This window comes from Oncorhynchus kisutch, linkage group LG9 (genome assembly GCF_002021735.2).
Source record: "Oncorhynchus kisutch isolate 150728-3 linkage group LG9, Okis_V2, whole genome shotgun sequence".
In the NCBI taxonomy this organism is placed as follows: domain Eukaryota; kingdom Metazoa; phylum Chordata; class Actinopteri; order Salmoniformes; family Salmonidae; genus Oncorhynchus; species Oncorhynchus kisutch.
In genome coordinates, this window is record NC_034182.2 from 2,226,189 (window position 1) to 2,238,568 (window position 12,380).

The 12,380-nt window shown below is 46.8% G+C and overlaps 1 protein-coding gene across 5 annotated transcripts in view; it reads right to left on the reverse strand.

Annotated features, from left to right (window-relative positions):
• Nucleotides 1-12,380, reverse strand: part of LOC109883481 (ankyrin repeat and sterile alpha motif domain-containing protein 1B) — a 222,995-nt gene that overhangs the window by 119,864 nt on the left and 90,751 nt on the right. For all 5 annotated transcript variants that reach the window (XM_031831464.1, XM_031831463.1, XM_031831465.1 and 2 more), the window contains exon 10: nt 5,077-5,266. In XM_031831464.1, coding sequence (XP_031687324.1) covers nt 5,077-5,266 — 190 coding nt within the window. The remainder of the gene's footprint in view (nt 1-5,076; nt 5,267-12,380) is intronic.

Consider the following 12,380-nt stretch of genomic DNA (forward strand, 5'->3'; position numbering starts at 1 on the left):
TTGCCTGATGGCTTGAGATGTGTGAAGGGGTTGGAATGTCCTCTGTGGAAAAGTTCCATTCCTCTCTACTCTACTGAACTGCCCTCTATTCTGTTCAACTGTCAGAGGCTCTAGACATGAGTCACCATAACCTGGAGTCAGTCAGTCCACAAAGAGACCTCAGAGGAAGATTACAGAGAGACAAAAGAGAGAGAACGACAGAGTCCTCCTCTTTTGTTCCTCAATACATGTGGGAGAGAAAGATAGAGGGAAGAAGAAGAGACCCATTAGGCAAAAACTGGTTGACTCAACGCTGTTTCCACGCCATTTCAACAAACAAAATTCAATGTGATGACATTGAATCAATGTGGAAAACTGATTGGATTCACAAAGCGGCATCAACGTAAGAGAACGTCCTCTTTTTTTCACCTAACTTTCAACCTAAATCCATTGACATGGTGAATTCTTCTTGTTGATTTCACGTGTAATTCACGTTAGTTGACAACTCAACCAAATGTAAATCAAAATGAGACATTGAAATGAGGGGCAGACAGGCAGGTCAGTTAGAGTCTAGGAATGAATGAATCCATACATCAGCCCCAAATACACACACATGCTATAGACCAATCAGAACCCTGCTTACTGTAATTACAAAATCATGGACAGAGCAGAAAACGGTGCGAGAAGCGCAGCTTGACAAAACAAACGTTTATTTAGAGAGAACGTGTGATCAAAAAGGGTCCGGTTCTCTTTAATAAAACTCTTCATTAGAATCTCAGTGGGAGATAACAGCACTGCTTTATTACTGCCTTGGTGCTAGCTGGGGGGTCTCTCTTCCTTGGTGCTAGCTGGGGGCTCTCTCTTCCTTGGTGCTAGCTGGGGGCTCTCTCTTCCTTGGTGCTAGCTGGGGGCTCTCTTCCTTGGTGCTAGCTGGGGGCTCTCTCTTCCTTGGTACTAGCTGGGGGGTCTCTCTTCCTTGGTGCTAGCTGGGGGCTCTCTCTTCCTTGGTGCTAGCTGGGGGGTCTCTCTTCCTTGGTGCTAGCTGGGGGCTCTCTCTTCCTTGGTGCTAGCTGGGGTCTCTCTCTTCCTTGGTGCTAGCTGGGGGCTCTCTCTTCCTTGGTACTAGCTGGGGGGTCTCTCTTCCTTGGTGCTAGCTGGGGGGTCTCTCTTCCTTGGTGCTAGCTGGGGGCTCTCTCTTCCTTGGTGCTAGCTGGGGGCTCTCTCTTCCTTGGTGCTAGCTGGGGTCTCTCGCTTCCTTGGTGCTAGCTGGGGGCTCTCTCTTCCTTGGTACTAGCTGGGGGGTCTCTCTTCCTTGGTGCTAGCTGGGGGCTCTCTCTTCCTTGGTGCTAGCTGGGGGTTCTCTCTTCCTTGGTGCTAGCTGGGGGCTCTCTCTTCCTTGGTGCTAGCTGGGGGGTCTCTCTTCCTTGGTGCTAGCTGGGGGCTCTCTCTTCCTTGGTGCTAGCTGGGGGCTCTCTCTTCCTTGGTGCTAGCTGGGGGCTCTCTCTTCCTTGGTGCTAGCTGGGGGCTCTCTCTTCCTTGGTGCTAGCTGGGGGCTCTCTCTTCCTTGGTGCTAGCTGGGGGCTCTCTCTTCCTTGGTGCTAGCTGGGGGCTCTCTCTTCCTTGGTGCTAGCTGGGGGCTCTCTCTTCCTTGGTGCTAGCTGGGGGCTCTCTCTTCCTTGGTGCTAGCTGGGGGCTCTCTCTTCCTTGGTGCTAGCTGGGGGCTCTCTCTTCCTTGGTGCTAGCTGGGGGCTCTCTCTTCCTTGGTACTAGCTGGGGGGTCTCTCTTCCTTGGTGCTAGCTGGGGGCTCTCTCTTCCTTGGTGCTAGCTGGGGGGTCTCTCTTCCTTGGTGCTAGCTGGGGGCTCTCTCTTCCTTGGTGCTAGCTGGGGTCTCTCTCTTCCTTGGTGCTAGCTGGGGGCTCTCTCTTCCTTGGTACTAGCTGGGGGGTCTCTCTTCCTTGGTGCTAGCTGGGGGGTCTCTCTTCCTTGGTGCTAGCTGGGGGCTCTCTCTTCCTTGGTGCTAGCTGGGGGCTCTCTCTTCCTTGGTGCTAGCTGGGGTCTCTCTCTTCCTTGGTGCTAGCTGGGGGCTCTCTCTTCCTTGGTACTAGCTGGGGGGTCTCTCTTCCTTGGTGCTAGCTGGGGGCTCTCTCTTCCTTGGTGCTAGCTGGGGGTTCTCTCTTCCTTGGTTCTAGCTGGGGGCTCTCTCTTCCTTGGTGCTAGCTGGGGGGTCTCTCTTCCTTGGTGCTAGCTGGGGGCTCTCTCTTCCTTGGTGCTAGCTGGGGGCTCTCTCTTCCTTGGTGCTAGCTGGGGGCTCTCTCTTCCTTGGTGCTAGCTGGGGGCTCTCTCTTCCTTGGTGCTAGCTGGGGGCTCTCTCTTCCTTGGTGCTAGCTGGGGGCTCTCTCTTCCTTGGTGCTAGCCGGGGGCTCTCTCTTCCTTGGTGCTAGCTGGGGGCTCTCTCTTCCTTGGTGCTCACTCATATCCACAGAATTCACACCCATCTACCTCGTTGAGATACGCCCCCATTGGAGAAAGCCAATAGCGTCAGTCTTGGTCAGATTTTCATTCTGCTTATGTTCTTGTCTGTTGTGTGTGATGATGTCATCTTGTAAAGAATACCTTGAATTGACTGCCTCATTCAAAGGAGGTGTAGAATGTGTGATTTTCTACACATGGCCACACAGCAGCCAGAGGTAGAGTGCGCTGACAATTGGAGGGACAGTCATATAATTGAATATAAGTGAGGACAATCAAAGTCCCATAAAACACTGGTCTATTCCGGTCTGTTCAGAACATGGTGTACAGGCCAAGATGTAGTTGTCACTCACCTACATGCACGAACACACATACTCGTTGGTACAAATACACACACGCACAGAGGATAAAAGAGCCACAAGGGACCAAAAGGATTGATGGTGTGTGTCCAGGATTAATGGTGGTCTTTGGAGTCCCTGCTGCCCCTGTGACTGTCCTGTTTCGCTGCATGTACAACTGGTAACCTGTACGAGTGCGAGGTGTGAAATGGAAATGTGTTTTTGGCATATCCCAACTCCCCCCTGAGACACCCTCGGAGAGTGGGGCCACGGCCATGTGTGTGTGTGTGTGTGTGTGTGGGTGGGGGGGGTCGTGAAATTGCACACAGATTTGTAAAAGTGCATTCTCTTTGAATCAATCAAGCCCACTGAAATAAAGACGTCCTTGAGACAAGGAGGTGGTAGGGCTTGTTTCTGGATGGGGCCATAGGCTTTCACTTATTCAATGATGTCTGATTAACTCAAGGAAGGGCGTAAGAAAGGAAGGAAGGGCATAAGAATTGAAGGAAGGAATCTTTAAGAAAGAAGGAGGGGCAGTTGTAGGTGTTCTAAAATAAGACAGCAATCAACCACGCCACTGTAGACTTCATATTTACATTACAGCACTTCCTGTGTACACAGTTGATTTACATCCTGTTTACCTGACATTGTGGTAGAAAAAAAGAGAAGTAAATGAAGTTAAAGACCACTACTGTACAGTATGTTACTGTTGTCCTTCTGTCAAAAGAAAACAAAACCAGGCGTACACAGGAAAGTGCGCACACACACACTAAGGCTGCTGCAGACACCTGCTGCTGGAATGGTACTGCAGTGTTGACATGCCAGAGGGAACATCTCTGCCTGCCACAGCAAAACTAGCAAAACGTTACATAAAGGTTCTTCTGAAACATCCACTCTACCACCTACAGATGCTAATGCTACTCCAGCTATAAATAGCCAGCTTTCTGCCACCCACCCACGCAGGTGGCTTACACCTACCCTGTAGCACAGGGGACGTTGCGTAAATGTTTGGTCAGTGTTGATCCAGAGTTGAGCCGGCTGTTTGGCTAGCACAGGAGAGCTTTTGAAAAATGAGAAAGGGATGGAGGCAGGAAGGTAGGAAGGAGACCTTTTATGGTTGGGCGTAAAAATGTATTTACCTCTATCTTACTCTGGTTTTCACTCTCCCCCTTCTGCTATAGTTTGTATCTCTTTTTCTCACCATCTCTCTCCTCATACTCCCTCTTTTTTCATTGTCTTTCACTCATTCCCTCTCTCCTCTTCAATAATGCCCCCCCCCTCTCTCGCTCCCCCGATCTCTCTCCATCTCTCGCTCTCCACTTGATGTATCCAGCTGTAAATGTATAAGCCTCATGTGCTTGCTGTTTCCATGGCAACAACACAAGGGACCTTATAAAGCTAATAAGTAGAGAGCAGGAGGGGAGAGGAGGAACATTTAAAAAAAGAGCGCATAAAAAAAGAGGGAGAAAATGGGTGCAGATCTATTCCTGGAGTTGGACCTGGGGGCTGTTGACGGATAGAGGGATGCTGGCGAAAGAGAGGAAGAGAGAGAGGCAGAGAGCGAGATGTTGTTTCTCTGGTGGCGCGTTGTGATGTATCAGATTTGATGTGCCAGCCATGTTTGCTGGTGTCTGTTGAATAGTGGAAATGGAGTGTGTGCGTGTGTGTGTGACTGTATCTGTGGTTGCTTATATTTGTCCTGCTTAAAGCTGCAATATGTCACTTATTGGGCAACCCGATCAAATTCACATAGAAATGTTAGTTATAGATCTGTCATTCTCATTGAATGGGGCGGCAGGTAGCCTAGTGGTCAGAGTGTTGGGCAAGTAACCGAAAGGTTGCTGGATCGAATCCCCGAGCTGACGAGGTAAATATCTGTTGTTCTGCTCCTGAACAAGGCAGTTAACCCACTGTTCCCCAGTAGGCTGTCATTGTAAATAAGAATTTGACTTGCCTCGTTAAATAAAGGTTAAAAAAAATCAACCACTTTTTAGACTTGCTTTCAATTTTTTTTTTAACCTTTATTTAACGAGGCTAGTCAAATTCTTATTTACAATGTTCAGATGGAAACTTCCAGATCCACTACACGCAAAGGGAATAGGAAGGAAGAAGATGGATAAAAATTCCCCAAAAGAGTGAAAATCTCTAGGGAAAAGACAATTTCATAGAGGCTAATTGGCTGTTTCCAGTATTTGTCCAATTAAAAGCTACAAAAGCTATATAAATGGAGCTGACATGATCCCTCATTCTCTACAAGTCGTGCTATGTCCAAAATCTGTCCCTGGGTACCTGTGGGGGGGCAGTCGTCGTTGGAGCCAGGTGAGTCCTGGTTGGGGCTGACTGGCGGGCTGGCAGGGGGGCTGGTGCTGAAGCTGGCGTAGCCCAGGGACGAGCTCACCTCGGAGGGATCACAGCTGTGGTTGATTGGCCTCTGGTTCTGGACATCCAGGGAGGAGGAGAGGGAGGTCCGCTGTTTGGGCTGGAGGGAGAGATGGAGACCGCAAGAGAGGAGAACAAAGGCAATGTTAGCTGATGTGGCTAAGTATTGTGATTGTGTGTGTAACTTTTGCCACATAAGAATTCAGTACCGTGCTGCAATTCACTGGTGTGACGCGGAGAATTACAATATGTTTTTTGTTCAATATAGAGGGACATGTGAAAGTACCCCGTGAGCTGTGCACTGGAGGAGCAGGACTCTTGGAAAAGAACACAGGATTTATTAAGTGAGGATTATCTCCACTTCCTCTCACATCAGCACACAAGTCCAGGTCTCATGACACACTCATTAGCCTGTGTGTGTGTGTGTGTGTGTGTGCACGCACGCGTTCTAGTTATATTTCAAGGAGTGTTTGCATGACTTCACGATAACTGTACCACACACACACACACTTGAAATTCCAGAGAAGGGAAACAAGTGTAGTGAGAGAGTGAAAGCTGTAATGCAGACATAGATACAGACGCTTTACACAACACACCATTTACAGCCAGCAGAATAACTACTGCTGCTCTAGATTACTGTTCACACTCACATCTTATACACAAAATGCCGGCCAGTGTGTCTGCAAGAACTCAATGTTTTCGTACTGAGAGTAAGAGGAAGGGGTCGATGTGGCAGGTGGTTAAGACAACGCCACATCAGGGGACTAAAAGTTCTGGGACAGTGACACATAGACAAAGAGACAGGTAGAGGTTGACGGGGAGAGAGGGGGAGAGAGAAAGATAGCAATGGATGTCTTCCAAAGACATCCCTTTCTACCAGTGGACAGTGGGCCAAAGGGGAACACAACAGAAGCATCACTATCCTATAGAGAGTTAGGTTGCAATACATCAACGAGAAGTGATCAGAGTGACAGGCGGCGTACAGGGCCAATGGGGAATGAGATAGTTTCACTTGAGGCCAATAGGGAATAGTCAGAGTACGGTGACAGGGCAGTGTCAGGTAGCATGGTAATACATAGGGAGATGCTGACAGAATGTACAGTGCCGTTCTGATTTTCTCTATTTTTGCATATTTTCGATACTGAATGTTATCTGATCGTCAACTAAAACATATTATTAGATAAAGGGAACCGGACTTTATAAAAAAAAACATGTCACCCAAAAAGTTGACTCAAGCATGCCAAAAAGTACCCGGAAGCCCTTGGATGATCATCAATACTTTTGGAAGAATGTTCTATGGACAGATTATTCAAAAACTTTTTGGGCAACATGGATCCCATTATGCCTGGTGAAAACCAAACACTGCATTCCACAGTAAGAACCTCATACCAACGGTCAAGCATGGTGGTGGTAGTGTGATGGTTTGGGGATGCTTTGCTGCCTCAGGACCTAGATGACTTGCTTTAATAGAAAGAACCATGAATTCCGCTGTGTATCAGATAATTCTACAGGAGGATGTCAGGCCATCCGTCTGTGAGCTGAAGCTGAAGCGCAGATGGGTCATGCAGCAAGACAATGATACAAAACAAACAATCAAGTCTAGATGAAAATGGCTAAAAAGAAACACATTTGAAGTTTCGGAATGGCCTAGTCAAAGTCCAGACCTAATCCCAATTGAGAGGTTGTGACAGGACTTGAAATGAGCATAATGTGATGGCGCCGAAGAGGATGGCTGACGTTTTACATGCCGGTAAACAATTGAGCAATTCTGCGCTGTTTGTAACTTCTTTTTAACTTATTTTGTACATCATGTTGCTGCTACCGTCTCTTATGACCAAAAATAACTTCTGGACATCAGAACTGGGATGACTCACGGTGAACTGGAAGAAGCTTTTTCCTTTAACGAGTCCGACGAGAAAGAAATACTGCTCTCCCGGGAAAAGGCCCAGATCCCCGTGAAGAAAAGACGGAGGAAAATAGGATGCAGATCAGGCTGCCTTTGAGAATCCGTAGGCGAGCGAGTAAACTCCCACTGCCATCAATTCTACTTGCTAACATGGAAAATAAAATAATGATCTACGATTACGATTATCTTGTAATATATTATGTTACACCGAGTCGTGGCTGAACGACGACACGGATAATATAGAGCTGGAGGGATTTTCAATGCGCCGACAGAACAGAGAAGCTACGTCTGGTAAGACGAGTGGTGGGAGTGTGTCTCTTTTTGTCAATAACAGCTGGTGCGCAATGTCAAATATTAAAGAAGTCTCGAGGTATTGCTCGCCTGAGGTAGAGTACCGTATGATAAGCTGTAGACCACACTATCTACTAAGAGAGTTCTCATCTATATTATTCAGAGCCGTCTATTTACCACCACAGACCAATACCGCACTCAACCAACTCTATAAGGCCATAAACAAACAAGAAAATGCTCACCCAGAAGCGGTGCTCCTAGTGGCCGGAGACTTTAAAGCAGGCAAATTTAAATCAGTTTTACCACATTTTTACCATCATGTCACACCAGAGGTGAAAACCAGAGGTGAAAAAAACTACACCACCTTTACTCCACACACAGAGATGCATACAAGCTCTCCCCCGCTCTCCATTTGGCAAATCTGACCATAATTCTATCCTCCTGATTCCTGCTTACAAGCAAAAACTAAAGCTGGAAGTACCAGTAACTCTCTCAATACATAAGTGGTCAGATGACGCACTACAGGACTGTTTTGCTAGCACAGACTGGAATATGTTCCGGGATTCATCCGATGGCATTGAGGAGTTCACCACCTCAGTCATCGGCTTCATCAATAAGTGCATCAATGATGTCGTCCCCACAGTGACTGTACGTACATATTCCAACCAGAAGCCATGGATTACAAGCAACATCCGCATCGAGCTAAAGGCTAGAGCTGACGCTTTCAAGGAGCGGGACAGTAATCTGGACACCTATAAAAAATCCCGCAACACTGAAGCATGCACGAGAGCAGGTAACCTGCCCAAATGATTACCGCCCCGTAGCACTCATGTTGGAAGACATGAAGTGCTTTGAAAGGCTGGTCATGGCTTACATCAACAGCATCTTCCTGGATACCCTAGACCCACTCCAATTCGCATACCGCCCCAACAGATTCACAGATGACGCAATCTCAATCGCACTCCACACTGCCCTTTCCCACCTGGACAAAATGAATACCTATGTGAGAATCCTGTTCATTGTCTACAGCTCTGAATTCAAAACCATAGTGCCCACGAAGCTCATCACTAAGCTAAGGACCCTGGGACGAAACACCTCCCTCTGCAACTGGATCCTGAACTTCCTGATCGTAGACTACAGGAAAAGGTGGACCTAACAGGCCCCCATTAACATCAACGGGGCTGTAGTGGAGCGGGTCGGAGTTTCAAGTTTCTACAGCTTCTACCCCCAAGCCATAAGACTGCTGAACAACTTATCAAATGGCCACCAGACTATTACATTGATCCCCTCCCCTCCCATTTGTTTTGTACACTGCTGCTACTCGCTGTTTATTATCTATGCATAGTCACTTCACCCCTACCTACATGTACAAATTAGCTCCAACTTGATCTATCCCCGCACACCGGCTTGGTACCCCCTGTATAGAGTTTTTTACTTTCATTTATTTGATAAATATTTTCTTAACTCTTCTTGAACTGCACTGTTGGTTAAGGGCTTGTAAGTAATAATTTCACAGTAAGGTGTACATGTAACAAATACAGTTTGATTTTATTTGAGCAGTTCATGCTTGAAAACCCACAAATGTTGCTGAGTTACAGCAGCTCTGCATGGAAGAGTGGGCCAAAATTCCTCCACAGTGACGTGAGAGACTGATCAACAACTACTGTGGTGGAGAATCGTCACACTACAGGAAGCGTTTGGTTGGAGTCATTGCAGCTAACTGGCACAACCCGTTACTGAGTGTAAGGGGCAATTACTTTTTCACACAGGGGAATTGGGTGTTGCATAACTTTGTTTATGAAATGAATAGGTAGTTGTGTTATTTGTTCACTCAGGTTCTCTTGATCTAATATTAGGTTTTGGTTGAAGATCAGATTAAAAAAATATGCAAAAGTAGAGTAAATTAGAAAGGGGGCAAATACTTTTTCACCGTACTGTATATTTGACATATTTCTGGTATTTGTACCAGTATATTAGATAATGTATGTCCCCCAAAACACAGCCATAGAAGATTGAAGGTCTGGAGATTCACCAGCTGTTGAGCAGGAGTCAGGTCTGACCCATATTTTGAATAAGTGAACAACATAGGAGTACAAAGTAGGTGACTGTGTGTCTCTCTCCTTGTGTATATGTAATCCTCATCATAATGACTGTATTCATCAACATTCATACTCACATTATATAGTTTTCTTCTCATCTCCCTCTGTGATGCTACACTTCTCTCCTCTCCCTCTGTGATGCTACACTTCTCTCATCTCCCTCTGTGATGCTACACTTCTCTCATCTCCCTCTGTGATGTTATACTTCTCTCATCTCCCTCTGTGATGCTATACTTCTCTCATCTCCCTCTGTGATGCTACACTTCTCTCATCTCCCTCTGTGATGCTACACTTCTCTCCTCTCCCTCTGTGATGCTACACTTCTCTCCTCTCCCTCTGTGATGCTACACTTCTCTCCTCTCCCTCTGTGATGCTACACTTCTCTCATCTCCCTCTGTGATGCTACACTTCTCTCATCTCCCTCTGTGATGCTACACTTCTCTCATCTCCCTCTGTGATGCTACACTTCTCTCATCTCCCTCTGTGATGCAACACTTCTCTCATCTCCCTCTGTGATGCTACACTTCTCTCCCCTTCCTCTGTGATGCTACGCTTCTCTCATCTCCCTCTGTGATGCTACACTTCTCTCATCTCCCTCTGTGATGCAACACTTCTCTCATCTCCCTCTGTGATGCTACACTTCTCTCCTCTCCCTCTGTGATGCTACACTTCTCTCATCTCCCTCTGTGATGCTACACTTCTCTCCTCTTCCTCTGTGATGCTACACTCCTCTCCTCTTCCTCTGTGATGCTACACTTCTCTTCCTCGGTGATGCTACACTTCTCTCCTCTCCCTCGGTGATGCTACACTTCTCTCCTCTCCCTCGGTGATGCTACACTTCTCTCCTCTCCCTCGGTGATGCTACACTTCTCTCCTCTCCCTCTGTGATGCTACACTTCTCTCCTCTCCCTCTGTGATGCTACACTTCTCTCCTCTCCCTCTGTGATGCTACACTTCTCTCCTCTCCCTCTGTGATGCTACACTTCTCTCCTCTCCCTCTGTGATGCTACACTTCTCTCATCTCCCTCTGTGATGCTACACTTCTCTCATCTCCCTCTGTGATGTTATATTTCTCTCATCTCCCTCTGTGATGCTATACTTCTCTCATCTCCCTCTGTGATGCTACACTTCTCTCATCTCCCTCTGTGATGCTACACTTCTCTCCTCTCCCTCTGTGATGCTACACTTCTCTCATCTCCCTCTGTGATGCTACACTTCTCTCCTCTCCCTCTGTGATGCTACACTTCTCTCATCTCCCTCTGTGATGCTACACTTCTCTCATCTCCCTCTGTGATGCTACACTTCTCTCCCCTTCCTCTGTGATGCTACACTTCTCTCATCTCCCTCTGTGATGCTACACTTCTCTCATCTCCCTCTGTGATGCTACACTTCTCTCATCTCCCTCTGTGATGCTACACTTCTCTCCCCTTCCTCTGTGATGCTACACTTCTCTCATCTCCCTCTGTGATGCAACACTTCTCTCATCTCCCTCTGTGATGCTACACTTCTCTCATCTCCCTCTGTGATGCTACACTTCTCTCCTCTTCCTCTGTGATGCTACACTCCTCTCCTCTTCCTCTGTGATGCTACACTTCTCTTCCTCTTCCTGGGTGATGCTACACTTCTCTCCTCTCCCTCGGTGATGCTACACTTCTCTCCTCTCCCTCGGTGATGCTACACTTCTCTTATCTCCCTCGGTGATGCTACACTTCTCTCCTCTCCCTCGGTGATGCTACACTTCTCTCCTCTCCCTCTGTGATTCTACACTCCTCTCCCTCTTTCTTTCCCTCTTCCCCCTTCTCTTCCTCTCCCCCTCCCTTTCCATCCGCCCTTCCTCCCTCCGTCCCGGTTCATTAAGACCTCAGACACACCTCTCAAGGGTCTCAGTCTTCACAATGCAAGGCCAGCTAATGAACATGTCATGGCTGACAATTGGACGGTTAATAAACACTCCACGCCTGTTCAGAGCACACACACACACACAATCACGGAGAAACACACACTCTACGTCAGTTCGATTGTAAAGTTACTGTTCCACATGGAATACCAGGTTTCAGATCAGGGAACATGAGAAAGAGGGGGAGTAGGAGCAACACTCCCTCTTCTATTATTTATCTCCCCCACCTGACACAAACGACTCATTTAGTTGTGTATTTGTGTGTGTGTGTGGGTGTGCTTGCTTGCATGTGTTAATGTCATGCTCATTAGGCAAAGCCCGTTTTTCACACCGGAGTGAGGTGTATATGCATGTGTGTGTGAGAGACAGAGAGAGAAACCGAGATTTGAGAGAACAGAGCAAACTAGAAGGCTACTTGGCCCTAAACAGAGAGTACACAGTGGCAGAATACCTGACCACTGTGACTGACCCAAAATTAAGGAAAACTTTGACTATGTACAGACTCAGTGAGGATAGCCTTGTTATTGAGAAAGGCCGCCGTAGGCAGACCTGGCTCTCAAGAGAAGACTGGCTATGTGCACACTGCCTACAAAATGAGGTGGAAACTGAACTGCACTTCCTAACCTCCTACCAGATGTATGACCATATTAGAGAGACATATTTCACTCAGATTACACAGACCCACAAAGAATTTGAAAACAAATCCAATTTTGATAAACTTCCATATCTATTGGGTGAAATACCACAGTGTTCCATCACAGCAGCAAGATTTGTGACCTGTTGGCACAAGAAGAATAAACACAATTGTAAATACAACCCATATTTATCTTTATTTATTTTCTCTTTTCTACTTTAACTATTTTCACATCGTTACAAAACGGTATTATAGACATAACATTTGAAATGTCTATTATTTTGGAACTTGTATGAGTGTAATATTTACTGTTAACTTTTCATTGTTTATTTCACTTTTTGTTGATCCATTTCACTTGCTTTGGCAATGTAAATTATATGTTTTCCA